At 43.1% G+C, this 22,472-nt stretch overlaps 1 protein-coding gene across 8 annotated transcripts in view; it reads right to left on the minus strand.

Moving 5' to 3' along the window:
* Positions 1-22,472, minus strand: part of MGMT (O-6-methylguanine-DNA methyltransferase) — a 186,165-nt gene that overhangs the window by 136,399 nt on the left and 27,294 nt on the right. For 6 of the 8 annotated variants that reach the window (XM_083741115.1, XM_083741119.1, XM_083741121.1 and 3 more), the window contains one exon: positions 2,648-2,772. The exons of the other annotated variants lie outside the window; for them this stretch is intronic. In XM_083741115.1, the coding sequence (XP_083597241.1) occupies positions 2,648-2,772 (125 nt within the window). The remainder of the gene's footprint in view (positions 1-2,647; positions 2,773-22,472) is intronic. 8 annotated transcript variants of the gene reach the window in all.

The following is a 22,472-nucleotide window of genomic DNA, read 5'->3' on the forward strand; positions in this document are numbered from 1 at the left end:
TACACGGGAAGACACCCGAGGACACCAAAACCTGCATTCCTGTACCCGTGAAAATCTACGAAAGCATATATATATATATATATATATATCATTAGTATAGGTACTTGTAAAAGCTCTGTGTGGCATTTAGACACTTATTACTTATAATTACACTTGTGAATGCTCAAGGAAAAAATGGAGGAGAGAGAGACTTGGGGAGGGGGTGTTTACATCTACTTTTGAAATCTGTGTAGAGCTCCAATGTTTTTCAATAAATATATCCACCAATTAAACATGCTTTGATTAATATTTTTTTTTAAAGAGTTCCCTAATCAGTGCACTGATAATACCTGAGAGTAGGCAGCTAGGTGAGGAAGCTGGGGGGGGGGGGAGCCTGTCTTCCACCAGATAGGAATGACTGGGGATGAGTGGAGTCAGGAGGAACAAATCCGGGGCACTCTTCTCTCCACTATTAATAATGTTTTAAGCATTCACAAACGTATATGTGGCTAACAACTTCTTACGCATTCCTCCTTTCACACATGACGCCGTGCATTTATGTGTCATATCAGGCACCTTTCCTCCTATGTGGCATGAATACATCATCCAAACACAGGGGAAGAATGATTTCCCCTTTGGAGTTACTGTTTTATACACTGGAGAATTTATGCAGATTTAATGAAATTGACTGAAACTCGTGCAATCAAATTAGACTGTGTGGCAATCCCTATCAAGACCAAGTTGCTGTGCTGTTTTCTTTCTTTTATAATTTCCTATTAACTGAGAGGCTCAGAAAACCAATGGAATTACTTTAAGGCAAGTAAGTCGGAAAATGTACTGACCTCCTGAGGTCCTCTGTCTGTTTGTGGTGTAGAAGTAAAGGCTGGGGGAAATACACAGTCTGGATCAGACATATTCTATACAACTGAGAAGTTATAACTCTGTAGTATACAATATTTTCGCTAAAACGAAACTTTAGCAACTTCTGAGAAATACAGAATTATGTACCATGAATAATATTATTATTACCATGAAGTCACAGCAAGAAAGTCAGGTGCTGGGTGGCCACATTTCCTGGACCCAAAATCAACACAGCAAAACTCACATATACCCAGCAACATGTACACACACATAGCCCATTGCTACCAGTTTTCCTATCACCAAAAGTCATTGTTTTCCCCTTCTTCCTTTCCTTGACATCATGAATGTCCTTTTGGTATTTATCTTGCCTCCCCACATGGTCACAACTCTGCCCGGCGCCCAGAATCATTTCCAACAGCAACCCTACCAACACTCACACAGATCACAATTTCATCCTCCTATTAGCCAGGCCTATGAAAAAAACAATATAAATTATCACAAGTTTAGAACCAGCAGTCTACAAGCTCCCAAGTAAGGTGCATGGCAGAGATAACAAATATGATGGGGCCAGGTATGTTCCTGGGAAGGGAAACGCAATTGTGACTTCCAAGGAGCGGAAAAGCTGTGTGTTTATTGTAGAGTTCCATATTGTAGCAACCCTAGTTCTGATAGGTGGCTAACCGATTCCACCGTAATCCTCTGAAAGGACACAATGAATCGAAAGTCTCTATTTTCTATTGTCCTCATTGCACATGTACACTAGCAGCATTTCTTGAATCTATACAGCCTGGTTAGCCACTCGCAACAGTGCTTGCACAGAAAGACATATAGTGGTACCTCAGGTTAAGAACTTAATTCGTTCTGGAGGTCCATTCTTAACCTAAAACTGTTCTTAACCTGAGGCACTACTTTAGCTAATGGGGCCTCCTGCTGCCGCTGCGCCACCGGAGCACGATTTCTGTTCTCATCCTGAAGCAAAGTTCTTAACCCGAGTTACTATTTCTGGGTTAGAGGAGTCTGTAACCTGAAGCGTCTGTAACCTGAAGCGTCTGTAACCCGAGGTACCACTGTATAGGGATAAAGAATTGCGTCTGCTATGTAGATTTTCACCAGTGTAGCCCAATCGTAGCTTTTGTATTGGTTCCTTGTCAGAAAGGTAGACAGAAATCTGTACGTACTTTCCACCACCACTGTTACCACCTTCAGCCTCCACAGGAGCAGAATACCACCCCTGATTTGGACTTCAGAGACACACTGAATGCAGTCATATTTTCCAAGGTCTTCATGTCTCAGGGCAATATCAGGGAGAGTCCCAACTCTTGGGAGGTGCTACACTGAGTTTGCCTATTGGAACTATGCCTAGCCAGCTATGGAAGTTCTGGCTGCTTTCTCAGTTTCTCCAAGCCCAATACATGAGAAGGGAAGACACCTCCCCTCTTCTTCCATGACTGAAAAATGGACAGGGATGCTTCCTGACCTTGTGCTCTGCTTGCCTTGCCAGATCCATTCTCTAGTGGTAGGATTTATAGACTCTCAATCATCACCCTATTTTTTAATGTTAAGGAATAACAACAATAAAGTCTTGGACTCGTTCTGCAGTCAGTGCCAAAGCATCAAGCTAGAATGATTATTTCAAGCCATAAGGATGAGATCTTTTAAAATAAAAACATTAAAGTGAACATTGCAAAGCTATAGCAATAAATTAGTAAATATTTTTCATTCCAATTATATGAAAGGCTATTTTTTCTTTCTTTTTTTACTTTTAACATGCGCATATGAAAAAATAATCAGTGGAACACAGACTTACCCATTTTGTAGCACAGCATTTCGCTCCAGGTGGATTTCATGGACTCCCAGCTTGCATCCAGATATCTCAATTTTTCCCAAAGGGCTGCCCAGCACCACAAACATCTTCTCACACTGAGAAAAAGCCTGTTAAAAATACAACCAAAGATGCACAAACCATTTCCCCAAGTATCAATAACTAGGCATATAAATGGCATTTTATCATAATTCCAAACAGGAAAAAGAAAGTTGGACTTAGTCGTGCCAGCTGTGTAAGAGTGACCTTCATACTAAGTAACTTAAGTTCATTGATTTCAAAGGGTCTGCTCTGAGTATGACTTAGCTGGGCATCACGTTTCATCATTAAACTTAATAATACCACCCCTCCAAAAAAACCCACTTATAATATAGTTAATTAAAATTAATACATAAGGTGAGATAGCAGCTAAATAAAAGAAGTAAATTAAGTCAGAAATTTTCTCAAGCTGCAAGTCAGCTCTTAAGGTGTGATCCTACCTAGAACTGGCATACCCATATATTGTGAAAAGGCATAATCATCAGGCTAAGTGAGAATTAAAGAATCCCAGAGCAACGAGCATGAGACTCTTAATCTCATGGGTTCTGAACATGGGTCAGGCAAAAAGAATCCTACATTGCAGGGGGTTGGACTAGATTATGCTCATGGTTCCTTCTGACTCTACAATTCTACGATCCTAGCAAATCCACTGGTCCACATTAGATTTGCCAACAAGGTATTACAAAACATCAGGCTCTTGCCAGGATGAAAAATGCTGAAGGTGAGTATAACCTACTTTCCAAGGACAAATTTCCTACTGGTGTAAAGAAACGAAATCTGCTCCAAGCCAGAATTTGCAATAAATTCGCCAACTGCCCAAGCCCATTGGATGAAACGAAGGGGCACAGCCCTTTTGGCTGCAACATCTCCTCCCAGCAAAACTCTCTGATTTACTGTCGAGAGAAAACCTGGGAAATAAATCCTTACCATTCTGGCTTCTGTTCCAGTAGTAAAAATTCTAGCTTGGAAAGAAGCTAGAGTTTGCATAACTGGATTTCACAGCAATTACACAACAGCCAATATTTTGAATGCTGAAATGATTAAATGGAAGTGTGGCATACCCTTAAGGGCATTTCTCTTGGCTTCACACACTGCTGAAATTACAAAGCCAGTGTGGCATGCCCAGGGTCTGGTGGCAACTACATTCAAATACTGATCCGTTGCCTGACATAAAGGGTGATCCTGATCACATGCTGCCTTTAAGATCAAGCTTAATTTTGACCGAATTTACCTGAAGCTAGGGAAATGGTTGGTTTTAATTGGACACAGAAAGGAAAATTGATTTTCATGGCTATTTGCAGATCAATTGAAAAATGAAATGAATTTCATTTCATCCTCCCTTTTAACCTGAATAGGTATTTAAATAATAATGATCTGAACTAACTTATCAGTGGAGAAGAGGATTTCTCTGTGCTAACAGCAGAAGCAGTAAAGCCTGCTCTGTGGCCATCATAAATCACCCTCTAGCCTCACATGCTTATTTAAAAAATCTTGGCATTAATTCCTGTCTGCATCACAATTCACTTTTACTCTCTTCAATGCCAGCCTTGCCTATTATGGGAGCCAGTGATGCCGCATTGAGACTACAGGAACTGCATAGATCTATTGGACCTGGGGTAGCAAAGTTTAAATCTCAGCTCAGTCTCAATTCCTCATCTATAAAGTAAGAGCAATAGACCATGACCTGCATTATAGGATGGTTGTGGGAAAAGGATGAAAACCACTGCAAATTGCTTTTCAAACCATGAGCATTAAAAATTATTTTAAACTATTTTATGGCACGTAATATTTTTCCCCTATCATCTTAAAACTTTTTTGAGTTCTGCCCCACTTCTAAACTTCTTCTCTACTCAACACCAAGTGCCACAGCAGAAGATGCATAGTTTCTTGCATGCAGTCAGATGCTTCCTCGTGCAAGTACCTATGGATCAGGGCCCAAATACAACACTGGTAATCAAGAAGTGGAATAGAACAAGACATCTCTGTTCTCTGTCTGCTCCTAAAGGTCACACAATCAGAAGAAAGCAAGGTAAAGGTAAAGGGACCCCTGACAATTAAGTCCAGTCGCGAATGACTCTGGGGTTGCGGCGCTCATCTTGCTGAAAAGGCCGAGGAAGGTGGCGTTTGTCCACTTCCGAAGACAGTTTTTCTGGGTCATGTGGCCAGCATGACTAAGCTGTTTCTGGAGAAACCAGAGTAGCACATGGAAACACTGTTTACCTCCCCACTGGAGCGGTACCTATTTATCTACTTGCACTGTGTGATTTCAAACTGCTAGGTGGGCAGGAACTGGGACGGAACAATGGGAGCTCACCCCGTCACGGGGATTCGAGCCACTGACCTTTCGATCGGCAAGCCCAAGCAGCACAGTGGTTTAACCCACAGCACCACCCGCGAAAGTACACAATTGCTAATGGGGCAAAACAGGAGAGCAGTCACACCTGCAAATCCAGTGTAGACCAATGAGGATTCAATGGTAAAAAGTAGGAATGATTCTCCTACCTCACCCTGGAATCTAGCATTCCCCTTCCAGGTGTTTTGGCCCCCACAGTTTAAGGGCCATTGCAGTGGTCATAGATGGCTCTTTGCCTATAAATGATGTGTCCACACAACTCAGGGTTACTCCTTCCACCACTTGAACTCTCTCCTATAATTCACTGTGTAAAAGATTCCAGAGGAATAGCCATATCAGCCTGCGGCAGCAAAAAGAGTCTTATGGTACCCTTTAAAGCTTTTGTGGACTAGAGTCCACTTTAATTAGATACAAGACGAACTGCACCTAATGACAAGGGCCCTAGTCCACAGAAAGATCCACATATAATCACGTTCATCTTTAAGACTATTATTCTTGTAAACAAGACATTTTAAAAAGTATTTTAAATAAGGCAATAGCATGGGTGGAAAACATGGCTCCTAGCTCATTTTATTAATGGGTTACTAAGGACTATGGTGAACAAACCTCTTGCTTACTCCACCACAAGGCTCATAAACAGCACCCTACTCATCCAGAATGCCTCGCTTCCTTCCACTTACCTTGGGGCTCTGTGTGAGGTCCATGTAAGTGCCTAACACCTACATTACTGCCCTCAGATACTTGCCGTTAATAAGAACCCCTCTTTTTTGACTTTCCAATCCTCAGCCCACCAACACAGTTGCTTCCAGTTCCTCCAGAATATTAGAATTTTTTGTCCTATCCAATTTCTCCATTCCTAACAAAAGCTAGTAATTGTGCTCCCTGAGAAATGGGAATGCTTGAAAATATTATTTTAACAGCTTAGTGAATCACTGCTAGTCTTCGCCATAAACCCCTCTTGATTGCAGCAGGATCCTGTTAAACACATTCTGAAATATACAAAATGAAAAAAAAGCTATTGTTTGGGTTGTTTTGGGTGGTAAGTAGCTGGCAAGGTTAACATACAACATGAAAACAAGGAACACATCCTGGGTTTGTCTGGCACCTTGCTTTTATAGAATTTGAGAACAGACACTTTTCAGCTACCATTGTACACATAAGGCACAGGCTTGTCTTACTCCTGGGCACTGTCAACAGTATACTAGCCCCTGCAACATAAAACAAGATAATTTTACAGCTACCAACTAGACACAGTACTGCAGAGTGACAGTTTGTCATGAAGCAGTAAGGACTGTGGCAGTATGGTTTGAGCACAAATGTCAGTTTTTAAACTGTTATGTCTTGGCAAGCATCAGCTTAAAATGTGTCATGCCATCCCAGAATCTTACTCTCTGTAGTACACTAAAGTTAGGCTAATCCTGCCATCATTTAGCAAATTTGCAACCTGTTGGAGTAAGAAATGACTGCACTCTGTTACGTGTTTGTCAGCTACAAGATGTCTTAATTCTTGTATATAAATTCTGAATCAGTTTTACGTACACTAGTAAAACAAGGGACATGGCAAGAAAATTACTTACAAAGCAAGCAAGGATTGATTAGCTATTGCAAAGTCTTGTAAAGTACATAAATATTGTGCCAAGCAATTAGAACCTTACTTTTTATATTACTTTTTAATATTTTTTATGTAAGGCATTTATACCCTTTAGCCAAAGTGGCTGCTAGAGCAGCTTATAAAAATCAGCACTAAGACAGTCCCTGCCCTCAGGAGGCTCACCATCTAAGACATGACACGTGAGGAAAAATAATGGGACGGAGGAGGGGAGAGCAAACTCAAGCACAAATTCTGAAAGTCATAGATTTGTGTCTATGTGGATTCTGGTTATCTAGAAGAGAAGCAACTTCTTGCAGATGCCAATGGTGGTTCAGGCCTTGATAAAGAACAGTCGCGTCAGCAAAAACCTTCTTCCCTTAACATTGGATCCGGAACACAGCAGACGAAGACTTCTAGGCCAGGAAGACAGCTTCATTTAGCAATCAGCTGAGGGCCTAGTTGTGTGTTTCCTGCTCCATCACCCAGGAAGCACTTTTATTTTGGGGGTTTAGGTAGTCAGTAGCCCCACTGGTCTGGGGCTAGTTCTCTGCAAAATTTATATTTATATTGGGAGAAGGGGAGAAGGAATACAGAGTCAGCACAGGCTTAAATATTTAGAATTACAACGATAAATAGTTTTACAACTTCATGCAACAATTATGTATGCTTACAAACACTAGTTATCAACTGCTGTTTCCACTGAACATGGTATAGCTATTACACCAATTGTGTACGTACAATATGCATCTGCTAATGCATCAATATTATTATGCCTTATGAATATAAGCTACAATGCTCAATAGAGCTTTTTCCCATTTAAAAGCTTACTTCTGCGAACCTTGGGATTTCTCCAAACTTAGCCTTTTCGTGGCAAAGATACTGTGCTGCATATCAACTGCAACTTGGAGAACCGAGTGTATTATCATATATATAATATATACCGGGGTCAGCAAACTTTTTCAGCAGGGGGCTGGTCCACTGTCCCTCAGACCTTGTGGGGGGCCAGACTATATTTTGAAAAAATAATAATGAACGAATTCCTATGCCCAAAAAATAACCCAGAGATGCATTTTAAATAAAAGGACACACTCTACTCATGTAAAAACATGCTGATTCCCAGACCATCCGCAGGCCAGATTTAGAAGGCGATTGGGCCGGATCTGGCCCCCGGTCCTTAGTTTGTCCATCCACGTATACCAAAGTATAGGCCTACCCATCCTGCACACCACAACCTGCTGCAGTTCCCCAAGCCCCTCATGCAAACAGGAGCTCCTCTCATTAGGCCTAATTTCTGCAGGGTGGGTGGGAGTGGCAACTAGGGAGAACAGTGCTCTTGCAAACAAACAGATGTATCATAACCACGAGCAATCATCAGGTGAAGAGGCAAACTTTGCCAAAAATTTGCTTCCGTAATATTAATCTATATTAAATTTCTAAATTGGCTATTTTAAAATTGGCAACATTCTGAAACGCTTCCTTTTAATTTCTGTTGAAAAGAGATCCTTTAACGACAAACCTTATCTAAATAAACTGCCTTTTATCTTCATTCTGGGTTTATATAAATGAACCATTCAAGGAATTCTGATTAGGTAATGTATGAACTCTACCTGTGCTCTCATCTTCCATTACAGTACTTACAAATCTTTTGTGTCAAAGTCTCTCATAAGTGTAAACTTTACTAAGTACTGAAGAAATTAGCCTAAAATTGGTTCTCCAGCAAAAAGGAACTCGTATAACTGCTACTGAAGTTGATACCCAAATGAATTTATCAGAACAGAGTGCTATGTTCATAGCTCATTGTGGCTAAATGCTATGTGTGAAAAAACTGGAGTGCCACTTTTAGCCAACAGAATTAAATCTTCTTTGTCATTAATAAATATATGAGTAACAAAAAAGTGTTCATTTCAGAAGGTTTATCTGTGAGAATATTAGGATGATTTACGACTTATCGTTCTGTTAAAAAAAAAAGCTTTCCAATTTCCAGGCTTGTTCCTGTGACTTTGAAAAAGCATATACAGTGGTACCTCAGGTTAAGTACTTAATTCGTTCCGGAGGTCCGTTCTTAACCTGAAACTGTTCTTAACCTGAAGCACCACTTTAGCTTATGGTGCCTCCTGCTGCTGCTGCACCGCAGCATGATTTCTGTTCTCATCCTAAAGCAAAGTACTTAACCCGAGGTAATAGTTCTGGGTTAGCGGAGTCTGTAACCTGAAATGTATGTAACCTGAAGCATATGTAACCCGAGGTACCACTGCATGTCTCAATGGCACAGTGCCCCTTTGAGGGCTAAAGTTCTCCAGATTACACACCCCAAAAAAGAGGTAACACATAAATGCAGATGTTGCACTGAATTTACTAGCCCAAGGTTCAGGTGGTAGGCAAGGCTTTAGCACCAGCGCTGCAATTTTGTGTTCTAAATTAGGCACCTAAAGCCCACGAGCTTTCACAGGGTTTGGTAACTTACACATAAAATGTCCACCTTTTTACTCTTTCTACAGTAATTCAGTCTAAATGCAGCCAATATTTCCAGGACTAGCATGTACTTTCCATATGATTAAATACTGTCAGTATTTAATTTTGCATTTTTAAGCCTTTGTTACAGTAAATACTTCAAAATGATATGCTATTATAATTGACTAGGCCTTAAAAGCGGGAGGAAAGTTCAATTTCAATTTAATGGTTTCAGCTCTTAGGTCTTTCTCTACTCTGCTGTTGCACAGAGAGTGTTGAAAACATTCTACACCTATGGCTTCTTATTTCTAAGGAATTTTAAAATATACTTTATGTGGTTTAGGTAGGAGGGAAGAAATTAAGTTAATGTTCGCCCACAGTTTATCACTGAAAATATTTGTAGAAGGGCATAGAAAATAGCAATTGTATTTTTTAAAAAAATTAAAGGTAGAACATTTTAATCCAGTATATTTTGATCCAACTTTGGTTGCCTAAATAAAATTTTAACTTCCAAGAGAACAGACCCCCAACTTTCTATAGGAATAATGAATAAAAAGTTTCTACATGGAAACTGAGCAATACAAGTCAACAAAATGAAGAAGGAGCACAGAACAAATGCTAAAACAATACACACCAAAATGGTAGAGGTCCTTCAGAACCTAGGATAGTTGACAAACATGAGGTTATTTTCTCCAAGATAAACTACTATTTCAATAACAGAAAATGCCGATTATAGCTGTGATGATGCTACATTTGGTTTTCTATGACAGAAGCCATTTAAACATTTTATTCCAAAATTCCTGAGGCAGAGAATTTTAATCTATAAAATGAAAATGGCAATATGGAAACCTAAGGTGAATTTATTACTGACATTTGTTAAGGACTGGAAATTTCTTATGGACATTTTTGCATGAAATAGAAAATGAACTGCATTTGAAGACTGAAAAAATATTGGTTTATAGACCACAGAATGGTTGAATCTTAAGGAATGAATATAATATGTACTTGCAGGGCAGAGATCTGGAAGTCCTTTTATTTTCTTCTTTATACTTCTTTAGTTTTTTAATTTCTTTTCCCTTTCTCTTGCTTTTTTTCTTTCAGTTTCAGTTTCTCCTTTTCTCCTTTCCTTGTCTTTTCTTCCTTGACTTTATCTTTTGGACTAAGTAGTTTTTTTAAAAAAACTCTCAGTATACTATAAATAAGATACTTTGTAATGGGTATTGTAATGGGAAAAGGGGGCTGCTCCTGCGTAAGCGTTTAAAGCCTCCAAGCTTTACCATCAGTTCCTAAACTTTCCCAGTCCGAGGAGCCATGGGTGTGTAGCTACCTCAATCGCTGGCAGAATCCGTCAGTGGGCGTTTCCGGAATTTACTCCAACATAAGAGTTCCTTGACGGAAACTCTTCGGGATTCTCTGCGTGACAGTTTCCTCCGTGGAGTGGGCGTCCCCAGCGGAGGTCCTGAGCCCTCCCCGCTATTCTCACTGGAAACATCTTGGAGCCCTTCCTCCGATTGAGTTTCTGCAGGAACTCTCCCTCTCCCCCTACTGGTTCCTTCCTCCGCATCCGAGGCTCTCCTAGCCTCCTTGAGCCCTTCCGCCACCTGACTCTCCGATGGCAGTTCCCTGACATCCACCTCCCCTCCAGGACCCCCCTCACCCTCCGTTTCCCCCTCTTCTCTGGGTGGTGAGGCTGGGAACCCTCGGAAGGAATCCTCCTCATCTTCGGTGGACTCGAAAACCGCTCTCCACCTACTACTGTCCCTTCTTCCCCCATACTCTTCCCCACCTGATTCTTCTTCCTCTTCCTGTCCTGATTCTGGGAACCCCTCGAACTCCTCTTCCTCATCAGTGGTGCCGAAGTGTTCCTCCCAGAACCTAGCCAAGGGCTGGGGCTTCCTTGGGAACCGGCGATGAAATGTTTCTACTAAGACCTCATCCTTGACCATTTCTGCTGGTAACCAGGTATTTTCGGACTCCGGTTCCCCTTCCCATGCCACTAGGTACTCCACCTGTCTCCCCTTCCACCGAGAGTCGAGAATTTCTGCTACATGACTGCTCCGCTCCCTCTCTTCTACTTGCGGTGCCGCAGTAACCTCACTTTCGCGTTCCCCAAATTCTCGCCCCTCCCTGTATGGTGATAGTAATGACCTATGGAATACTGGATGCAGTTTCATGTTGTCTGGCAGCCTGAGTTTAAAGGCCACCGTATTGACCTGCTGTATAACCTCAAAGGGTCCCAGTCGTTTTGGCCGCAATTTTTTGCAACCCCCTTTGAACAGTAACCCTTGTGTTGACAACCACATCCGGTCCCCCACCCTTATGGTCTCTCCTTCCCTTCTGCTCCTATCTGCCTGCTTCTTGTATTCTGCCTTGGCCCTATCCAAATTCATTTTGAGCTGTTGGTGTATTGCTTCCATTTCTTCCACAAAATGTTCCGCTGCTGGTACGCTCCATCTTTCCCCCCCTTCCTCTGGAAAGGCCCTGGGGTGACACCCATAATTAGCCAAAAACGGACTCATGCCCGTGGACACATTTTCCGCGTTATTGTACGCGAATTCAGCCAGGGCTAATTTCTCTACCCAATCATTCTCCCTGTCATTTACATAACACCTCAGATATTGTTGCAGAATACTGTTTGCCCTTTCCGCCTGCCCATTTGTTTCTGGGTGTCTGGCGGTTGAGAAATTGACCTCCACGTGCAGTAAGCTCATGAGCTTCCTCCAGAACCTGGACGTAAATTGTTTCCCTCGATCTGTAACCACCCTCAAGGGGGCGCCATGCAACCTAAAAACGTGTTTTACAAACAACCTGGCGGTTTCTTCTGCCGTTACCACATGTGAGCAAGCTATAAAGTGGCACATCTTGGTTAACAGGTCTACCACTACCATTACCGCAGTTTTCCCCTTGGATCTTGGTAAATCCATCATAAAATCTATGGAAACTGCCTCCCATGGCCGTTCAGGTGTGGGTAATGGTTCCAGCAACCCCGCTGGTGCCGCCCTTTCCCCCTTTGCTCGCTGGCAGTGGTCGCACCCCCTTACATACTCTCGTACATCTTCCCTCACCTTGGGCCACCAGAATTGCCTGGTAAGTAACCACATTGTTTTGTGTTGCCCAAAGTGCCCCGCGGTGGGGCTGTCGTGCAGTTGTTTGAGTACCCTACCCCTCAATTCCCCTTCTGGTATGTACAAGGCCCCCTTGTAGTACAACGCCCCGTTCTTTTCTTCAAAACCCCCGGTGATCTCCCCGGCTCTCCTGAGCCCTCTGAGCTTCTCTTGGGCGTATTCATCGTTCTCTGTCCCTTCTACTAGTTCTCATTGCCCTACCAATGCTGCCCCACACACCCAGTGGTCCTCGGGGATGACATGTCTCTCTTCTGGCGCTCCCTCCCCCTCCATATACTCTGGTTTTCGAGAGAGAGCGTCCACTCTCACGTTCTCTGGTCCCGGTATGTAGCGAATCTCAAAATGCAATTTGGAAAATTCCTGCGCCCATCGCACTTGTCTCTGGTTCAGTACTCTGGCGGTTCGCCAATATTCCAGGTTCTTGTGGTCTGTGCACACCTGAACCTTGTGCTGCGCTCCTATTAGCAGGTGCCGCCATCGACGAAACGCTTCATAAATGGCGAGCAGTTCCCTGTCATAAACTGTGTAGTTCCTTTCGGATTTATTCAACTTCCGCGAGAAAAAGGCACACGGTCTCCAGTCCGACGCATCCTTCCCCGGCTGGAGCAGAACCGCCCCTACCGCTCGATCAGATGCATCTGTTTCCACCCTCATCGGTTTCTGTAGATCCACGTGCAAGAGCTGTTCTTCCGAAGCGAATGCTTTCTTTAGCTTTTCGAACACTCGCTGCGCCTCTTCCGTCCATGCAAATGTCTTCTTACTACTGAGACAATCGGTGATGGGAGCCGTTAAGTGGGCAAAGTTTTTGATGAACTTCCAATAGAAGTTTCCAAACCCCAGGAATCTCTGCACGTCTTTCCTGGTTCTGGGTGTCTTCCATTCCAGTACCGCTTGGACTTTGCTAGGATCCATGGCCAATCCCTTGTCTGACAAACGGTACCCCAGGAATTCCACCTCTCTGGTATTGAACTGGCACTTCTCCAGCTTGACCCACAGCTGGTTTGCTTGCAGTCGGCTTAGGACCTCCCGGACATCTCGGACATGCTGCTCTTTGTTCTCTGAGTAGACTAACACATCGTCTAAGAATGCTACACAGTTCTTATAGAGCAAAGGTCCCAGCACGTGATTCATGAATGATTGGAAACAGGCTGAGCCCCCCTGTAGTCTGAAGGGCATAACGAGATACCCAAAGGCCCCCAAGGGGGTGAACATGGTAGTTTTCCATTCATCCCCCTTCCTCACCCGTATCAGGTTATACGCCCCCCTCAGGTCCAGCTTGGTAAAAATCTTTCCCTTCCTCACCCTGGTCAAAATGTCGTCAATCCTGGGCATGGGGAAGGCTACTGGTTCTGACACCGAATTGACGGCCCGAAAGTCCACTACAAGCCTGGGCTTATTAGTATCTTTTTTGTCCACAAAAAACACTGGGCTGCCCCCCACCGCTCTTGACTCCCTGATGAAACCTCGTTTCAGGTTCTTGTCTATGAACTCCCTTAACTCCTGCAATTCCCTGTCTGACATGGTGTACAGCTTGCCCACTGGTAGCTGGGCTCCCGGGAGTAGGTTGATTTGACAGTCAAAGGGTCTATGCGGGGGCAGTCTATCTGCTTCCTTCTCACTGAAGACGTCACTCAGATCAGCGTATTGTCGGGGTATTTCTCCCTTTTCCTCCACCGCCATCCCTGCAAGACTGGCTCTAGCCAGCCCCTGCATTTCTCTTCCCTTGCAGTGCTCTGGGCAATGCGCTGACCCAAAAGAGACTGTCCGCTGGTGCCATCCCACTAGTGGGTCATGTAGCGCCAGCCAGCTCATTCCCAAGATGATGGGAGGTCCCGCTTGTGTGGCTACATGAAAAGCAATGACTTCCGTGTGTCTTGCCACTCTCATTGTCATGGGGACCGTCTGTTGGTTCACTTCCCCTCCCAGCAGTTCCCTCCCGTCAATCGTTGTCACCTGCAAGGAAGGAATTAAGGGCAGGGTTTGTATTTGGTGCTCTGACGCAAACTCCTTACTCATAAAATTGCAGGAGCTGCCTGAGTCTAAGAGGGCTTTTATAGTAAGTGGATGTCCGTTGGGTAGCTCTAGCAGCACCTCCACGACGAGAGCAGCTCTTGGGGGTTCAGGCTTGGGCACGTTCACTGATCCTTGGCCTGACTGCTGTGCCCTGTCGTTGGCAGCCAGGCGTTGGCTTTTACTTGCTCCTTAACCCCCTCCTCCTCACTCCCAACAGCCCCCACCATTCCTTGCCATCCCTTCCTTTGCGGGCAGACCCTGGCAAAATGTCCTGGCTGTTGGCAAAGGAAACATTTCTTGCCGCTCTTCCCTTCCTTCTTCCGCCCTTCGTTAACATTTGAAGTTCCGCGCGCGCTTGCTCCTCCAATCTCCATCGGTTCCACTGGTGGGGAAGGTTGCGCCGGCATCTCAGGAATGCGGAAATCATTCCAACGCTCTCCTCTCCCTTCCCGCTTCTCCAGCGCTCTCGCCTCCTGGCACGCACCAATTGCAAGCGCTGCCTTGGTCAGCTGATCCATGGACTCAGGACGGGGCGCGCGGGAAAGTTCATCTCTCACCGCTGGGGCTAGACCTTCTTCAAACAGCATTTGTATCGGGTCCGAAGACAGATCCCACCCCAATTTATGTATAAGCATGGTAAACTGTGTCCAATACTCTCTGACTGATTGATTTCCCTGTTTGCACGCCATTAACTGTCTGCGTACCACGCCCTGTTCAATCTGGCTGGAAAACATCAAGTCCATCACACCAAAGAATTTCCTCAAGTCTTTTAAGGCGCTATTATTGTTTGCCATCAGGGGTCTCACTCAATCTCTAGCCCCTCCCTCGAGGTGTCCAATCACAAAAGCCACTCTCGATTCCTCATCAGCAAAGTCATCGTGTTGCAGGTTTAGTGCATATTGCATCTCTGTCTTAAAGGCTTGGTAGTTCCTTGGATCACCCCCAAATTTCTGTACCAACCCAGGTACCTTCCTTCCGATGGGAGTGGGTTTCCCCTGTGCATCCTGCGCCCTCCTTTCCTCGAGCCGCGCCGTTAGCAGTGCCAGCTGGTGCTCCAAAGCTCTGTTTCTCTCCTCCAGAGTTGGTCCCCCTCCAGCTCCTCCTGCTCCTCCGGCTCCGGTTGGGTTGCTCATGATGCCTCTCCTTCGCACAAGCAGCGTCAAAGACTGACGGATTGCTGTAATGGGAAAAGGGGGCTGCTCGTGCGTAAGCGTTTAAAGCCTCCAAGCTTTACCATCAGTTCCTAAACTTTCCCAGCCCGAGGAGCCATGGGTGCGTGGCTACCTCAATCGCTGGCAGAATCCGTCAGTGGGCGTTTCCGGAATTTACTCCAACATAAGAGTTCCTTGACGGAAACTCTTCTTCTGGATTCTCTGCGTGACAGTTTCCTCCGCGGAGTGGGCGTCCCCAGCGGAGGTCCTGAGCCCTCCCCGCTATTCTCACTGGAAACATCTTGGAGCCCTTCCTCTGATTGAGTTTCTGCAGGAACTCTCCCTCTCCCCCTACTGGTTCCTTCCTCCGCATCCGAGGCTCTCCTAGCCTCATTGAGCCCTTCCACCACCTGACTCTCCAATGGCAGTTCCCTGACAGGTATGTATTTTCGTATATTTTTGAATAAGTATCAATAAAAAAAGGAAACCTAAGGTGAATTTGACAACATTTTAAAAATGTGATGACTATATCACGAAACTGTTCCTTTTGCCACCCGAACCTTGAGAATGTATCTTGCATTCACCTGTCCTGAAACCCACATCCCACCTTAGAACATTCACGACCTATTTTTCTTGTGCTGAAGTAAATTTTCTTAATTAACCATCGGAAGAGTTCAATTTGTGCTGGACCCGGGGGAAAGGTACCGTGAGCGTAGTCTGAGTCCACACGAAGAGGGGCGAGGTCCGAGGCAGAGAGCCGGGCAGGGAACAGGAACGCTGGAACAGGAGGCCGAGCAGGGAACAGGAACACCGGATGGTCAGGAACAGGAGGCCAAGCAGGGAACAGGAGCACCGGATGGTCAGGAACAGGAGGCCGAGCGGGGATCAGGATCACAGGAAGGTCCAAAGCCAACAACGACGTTGCTCCCGCAACCTGGGACTGGGCTGACTGGGCTTTTATCCTCTTCTAAGGCCAGGGGCGGTCCCGGCCCCCAGGAGCCCCGCCTCCTCTGGCCTTAAGGCGAGCACTCCTCCTGGGAGCAACCAGTTCCCTTCGCCTCTCTGCCCTAAGCCTCTGCAGATCAGGAGAGGCCGAAGGGTTACTGGGCCCTGGAGGAGGCTCACCTGTAGCCACTGAGTCCTCAAGCCCCTCTGGGGCCAGAAGGGTTTCACCTGGGGCCAGCTCCTGGTGCTCTGCCACAGGTGCAGGCTCTTCAGCATCTAGGCCTTGCCCCAGTTCAGCCAGCCCTGGAGGCGGGGACTCCTGTGCAGGCTGGGATTCCTCTGGTTCATCCTCTGAATCGGAATCCCAGGCTATCACACAATTACTCTGAATCATCTAGGCCTGCAGCTTCAAGTGTTCTCTGCTGTACAGCCAGACTTTCGGTATGAATTTCATAGAACTAAAGAATCATCTGAGAAGGCAGCTACCCTCTCTTTCAGAGTGAGATCTAGGAACTGATTCTCATGCATATATAATTTAAAACTGAGCTACTAAACAACCCTGTACATGGAGGATTGCCCTTGACTGTGGTTTGGAATCTTAGAATCAGAATTTCAGAGCTGGAAGGGACCACAAGAGCCAGCCACTCCAACCCCCTGCAATGCACGGGATATTTTGCCCAACGTGGGCCTCGAACTCATGGCCTTGAGAATGCACTTGCTGTACACACCAGAGCAAGGTGGGGCAAGGATGTCTTCACTTGATGCGCGTTACCTGATTAGTTTCATTGTGGCTGCAACATCCCTAAACTCCAGTTCAATGAAACTCTGTGGCCTCTGCATGTGCAACAGCTGCTTGAAATGTACACACTTCAGCTTAACTGCGGCTTGCATTTTCAAAATGGGTGGAGTATAAATTATTATTAAAATTATTTCAAATTGGATGAACCGTGGTTTGAGGTAAAGCACATCAAACAGGAGTATTTCTCAAGAAACCACAGGATTGATATGGATCGTGGTTGACGTTATGTGTACTCAGCTTCAAGCACCAGTGATGGAAAGCACGCTGAAGTCGGAGAAAATGCCAACGTGTACACAACCTAAGTTGGAGGTGGGAAGGGAGAAAAAAACCCATGCCTTTAACAGCTTGGGTCTACCATATATCAGAGACTCATTTCTTTGTGACTGATTTAGCAGAAAGAACATAGAGCTGCTCCTTCCGCTGGAATCAACAAGGCAGTGCACACATGCATAATGGTTGCAGTGTGTGTTTTGGTTAACATCTGAAATCAGGCCCCAGTCTCCTAGAACAAACAGTCTATGTGTTGCCTTGAATTCAGCTAAAGCTGAATTTCTGGACAAAATATATCCAGATGTGCCAGTATTGCTCAAGGGCAACATCACTTTTGACAGTAGTGATGCTGCAATCCCTCCGTCAGGTTGTGACGGAGGTTTCATTCACATACACGCCACACACTTTAGTTAAAAAGAAAACTATACAACAGAGACAAAATCTCTCAGCACGCTTATTTCCATCACAGAACAAAGCTATGAATGATAATTCTCAGCGGTCGCTAAAGTTTTTCTCTGACTCGAAATATTAACTATTTGCCAAAAAAGATTGTGATTTTTTTTCCTTAAAAGGAACAAAACATTGTGAATCAATAAGACTCCAGGGAATTGCTTCTTCATTGTAATCATGACCAAAAAACCAACTTAAACTGTAATGTTTAAAATATTCTCAACAAGTGTTAGTATTTCCACACTTTCTTATTCTAGTTTTGTATTCCATTTCAATGTAGTAATTCTTATTTCAGTAAATGCCTGAAAAAGAAATGTGCACCAAAATAATGCCTTTTCGGGTGTATGCAAAACTTATATGCAATTTTGTTTTTATAATTGTACTGTAACTGAATCAAGTATTGTCTTTCTCCCACTTCCATAATCACAAAGCTTTGAATGTAGCAAATCATCTTTCCGACCTTCCCCCCAAAACAGAAGTGGCAACTAGATCTGGATGGTGGGCCAGGTCACTATCCCCCCACATATTCGCAAGCAAAGTTTGATTGGGGGGCAGAATCATCCATAAGTCAATCAGCTGACATCACACTGTTGCACGAGGTAGTATTTTGGCACATCTGGCACATGCCTGGTGACATGTCAGAAGTGATACCAAATAAGGTATCAGTTGGACAGGAATCATATTCAGCAGCTATGAAGCTCATTGCCCCATGACGTATGCATAATAAATTATAAAAATGGTTTAAAAATGGAAAATGAAAAAATAATGCAGAGTTTGGTTAATTTTACACAAGGTGCAGAATCCAGTTTTTCTCCTTGGTGCTGAATTTATTTTGAGAGGATGGGGAATATGTAGGATCCACAAAGTCTTGGTCATACCTAAGTTGCAAAGAATACATATCTGTATGTCTGATTTTGTGCTAGTTTAAAAAAAGAAGAAAAAAGAAGCATGCATGAGCAATGAAATAGAGGCTTAATATATTAAAGCTAGCCTCAAGTGTACCAGCTTTTCTATCAAGATTTGTGTGTCTAAATTAGTATGATCTTCCTCAAACATTTATTTTTGAAAAGAAACAGAAAGGTGCTCCAATACTTAAATTCAAAAGGCCTTTTGAAAACGAAGAAAAAGTTACTATCACAGGATGAAGAAGTCTTTGATAATTAGCTATTTTTAAAATACAAGCAATCTAACCTGCTAATGAGCAAAATAACTTTTAAAACATCTGATTAAAACAGAAGAAATAGATTATGCTAATGACTTTACCCAGTTACCTCTTCTATAGATCTTTTAGCACCAACTATTAATTATATCATAATGAAAGCACAAAGTCTAGACTAATTGAGTTTGTGAGTCATCTACCTGGAAGGGGAACTTTTTTGTGAGGGCAAAGTGAATGATCCCAAACGTGAACTAAACAGAGTACATTTTGGTTTCACCTTCAGCTCTTTGAAAGTCAAAATAATATTTATACTCTCAACTTTTTTTCTCCTTCGCTAACTATTAGTTTTAAGAATATATATATGTAAGAAGAGTTTGCCAGTTTTGGGCCAATGGCTCACATAGTCCAGCATCCTGTTTTCACAGTAGCCTACCAGATGCCTATGAGAAACCCGCAAGCAGGACCTGAGCACAGCAGCCCTCTCCCCTCCTAAGGTTTCCAGCAAATGTTATTCAGAAACACACTGCCTCTGGTCATCAAACAGTTTCCTTCTAACATCAATACATTACTTGAAAGCAATGTAGTATATTAGTTAACAGTGATAGGAGCCTTTTGTGTAAGATGAGATTAAATTCACAAACCTTGATCATCATTACAAAAAAATATATATTCAGTTTCTTTAAAATGAAAAAGTCTAGCAATTCTGGATGGTTGTTTATTTACCGCTAATGGGAAAACATATTTTACAAATTATACAATGAGCAGCTAGGTCTTCATTTCAGTGGAGGCTAATCCAACCAGTTTCAGGCATGGGGGCAGATTTGTGTTCAATACAACAATGTTTATGTGTAGCACTCGAAATAAATTAAAAAATTGTCCAGTAGCACCTTAGAGATCATCTATGTTTGTTCTGGGTATAAGCTTTCGAAAGCTTATAGAGACCAACCCAGAACAAACTTAGTTGGTCTCTAAGGTGCTACTGGACAATTTTTATTTATTTTATTTATTTCAACTGCATCAGACCAACACGGCTACCTACCTGAATCTAGTATGTGTAGCACTGTTATTTTTTCCCTGCAGGAGGAAATAGGACCCATGCGACTTCATACGGAAGAGTTATCTATCTATGGGTTATCTAACACTTCAGCATCATCCCAAGTTCTTTCCTAGTTTCCCATTCTTCTTCAAAGCCCATTCTGATAAAGCCTTTCCTGCTCTACCAGGTTTTCATCCTTTTGTTGCTAAATGCTGCCAATTTATTCTACCCAGATCCTGTCCCTCATGTACAACTTGGACTTTAAGCCCCAGGGCCATGTCACGTCTCTGTTCTGCATGATACCTTGCATGCTGCCAGCAGTAAGTATTAAACTACCAGCCTTACAACCTACTCATATACAAACAACAGATCCTGGAAAACACCTGACATTAAAACATTTAACTTGATATTCACTTGGGGGTTTGCAGCTCACAAAATGACCTAGACCTATGACTCTGTTTCTCTGATTCCACAAAGAATCAAGGAAATCTTTCAGTAGCATAGAGAGTATCCAGAGAACCAACACAGCAGACAATGCCCAACCTACTGAAATCCCATCATGGATTTTAAGGGATATCAAGAAGAGAAGAAACTAATTAAAGTTGAAATATCCTGAATATAATCTTTATCTGTTGACTCAGCTCAAGAGATTAAATCCCTATATACTTGGTTATATGAGAGAAAGAGAGAGAGAGATTAGTGATCCCTTCCCAGCTGTTAAGGAGCAATACCTGAATATAGATTTCTTGTGGGAGTCCATAAGAGAAGACAAAACATGTGATTGGAATGATGTCAGTTCCCCAAAGACACCAACTCATACTTACACAGAAAGAAAGACATCTCCATACCTTTATATATACACAAGAGGAAATATAACAGAATGATGCCTTTATTAGTGCCCAAAGCGAAAGAATAATGGATTACAATAGTTCATCTTGGCAATAGACAGAGTTGAAAGTAACATGAGCAGCTGATGTACAACATTTCTAATGCCGTTACATGAATATGCTTCTTCCAAGAATGCAGCACTTCCAGTCCTATTTTTACCAAACTCTTCCAAAGTCCAAGAAACCAAGTCCTGAAACATTCAGTATGACTTGTAAGACATTTCTGTCAATACTATTAGTCAGAATATTTGAATAAGGAAGGTAGAAAAAATAAAATCAAAACTAGAAACTAGTTGAGGGGAATACAAAATTTTGTTGTTTATTTCTATTTGTTTAAATTGAACAGAATAAACACAGGGCTCCTTCTGCCCAAGAAATGGACTGCAATCCAGCAGAGGCTCCCATTGAAGGAAGAGTGAAAAGCAATGAACATCAATTCCTTCTTATCCCTACTGCTTCCCACGTCCCATGCCATGCCGTTCTGGAGGGTCCTGAAACTCTGCGGAGCAGATTTTCAACAAGTCCTGGGTGTCCTGCAGCAAACTCACAGGAACTCTGGATCCAAGCTATGCAATTTAATATCCCCACCCATTGATCATCCCCCTTTTCATAACAATGATAAAATTATGAACAATTCAACTATTATCTACTCTATTGCATCCCATATTAATTTACTCTTCCATAGCCCCATCTTGTACTGAGCCAAGAAGCTGATCTGGGTAAAGATATGCTAGAAAAACCTATATATTATTATTAATATATATTTAAGGGCAATTAACATTCTAAAATTTGTTAGCAAGTACAGTATATTTAATTTGTACGGTGGTGGTATTGCGACCTGCCTTAGGTCAGGTCAGATGGCTCTGAGCAATGTGAAGTTAAGAATGTACTCATGCAGATCGTGAACCCTTGTTTAAATAAAGTCCTCTTTCACTGTTTAGGTGAAATCAACACCCATCTGGCCTACAAAGCCCTAATATGCTAACAATACAGTTGCAGTACTTGAGGTCCCAACCTAAGCAAGTTGTGTAATGCCAAGTTTTTAAAAATGAACCAATAATAATCAAATTTAAATCAAGTTTCAGGTCACTAACTCTCTCCAAGGTTTAAAGAAGGTTGCTGTTAACACTGCAAGTTGCTGTTGTAATTGATCCTATCGGTTTGGCATTTATAGATATATTATTTCCAAAACATGTAATAAGGCTGCACGATTCAATTACACTTTTTTATCATCAATGTGAATGTTTTGGTTGTTTTATCTGTTTTAATATTTTGTAATAAACTTTTTTTTAAAGGATTCCTTTTTGCTGTTTTACAAAGTCTAGCATGGGAAGCAGCCAGGAAGCTACCAGATGTAAGGGAGAGACAAACAGGTCTCTTAAATATATGGGCTTGGATCCCAAGAAACAAACAGAGAATTTCACCTGGCCAAGGGGGTTTCCCATATCCATTCACAGTACAGGAGAAGGACTATTTGCATGTAATAATAATTTAGTATTTTATTATTTATACCCCGCCCATCTGGCTGGGTGCCCCCAGCC

This window comes from Podarcis gaigeae, assembly GCF_964106915.1.
Source record: "Podarcis gaigeae genome assembly, chromosome: 5".
Classification (NCBI taxonomy): Eukaryota; Metazoa; Chordata; class Lepidosauria; order Squamata; family Lacertidae; genus Podarcis; species Podarcis gaigeae.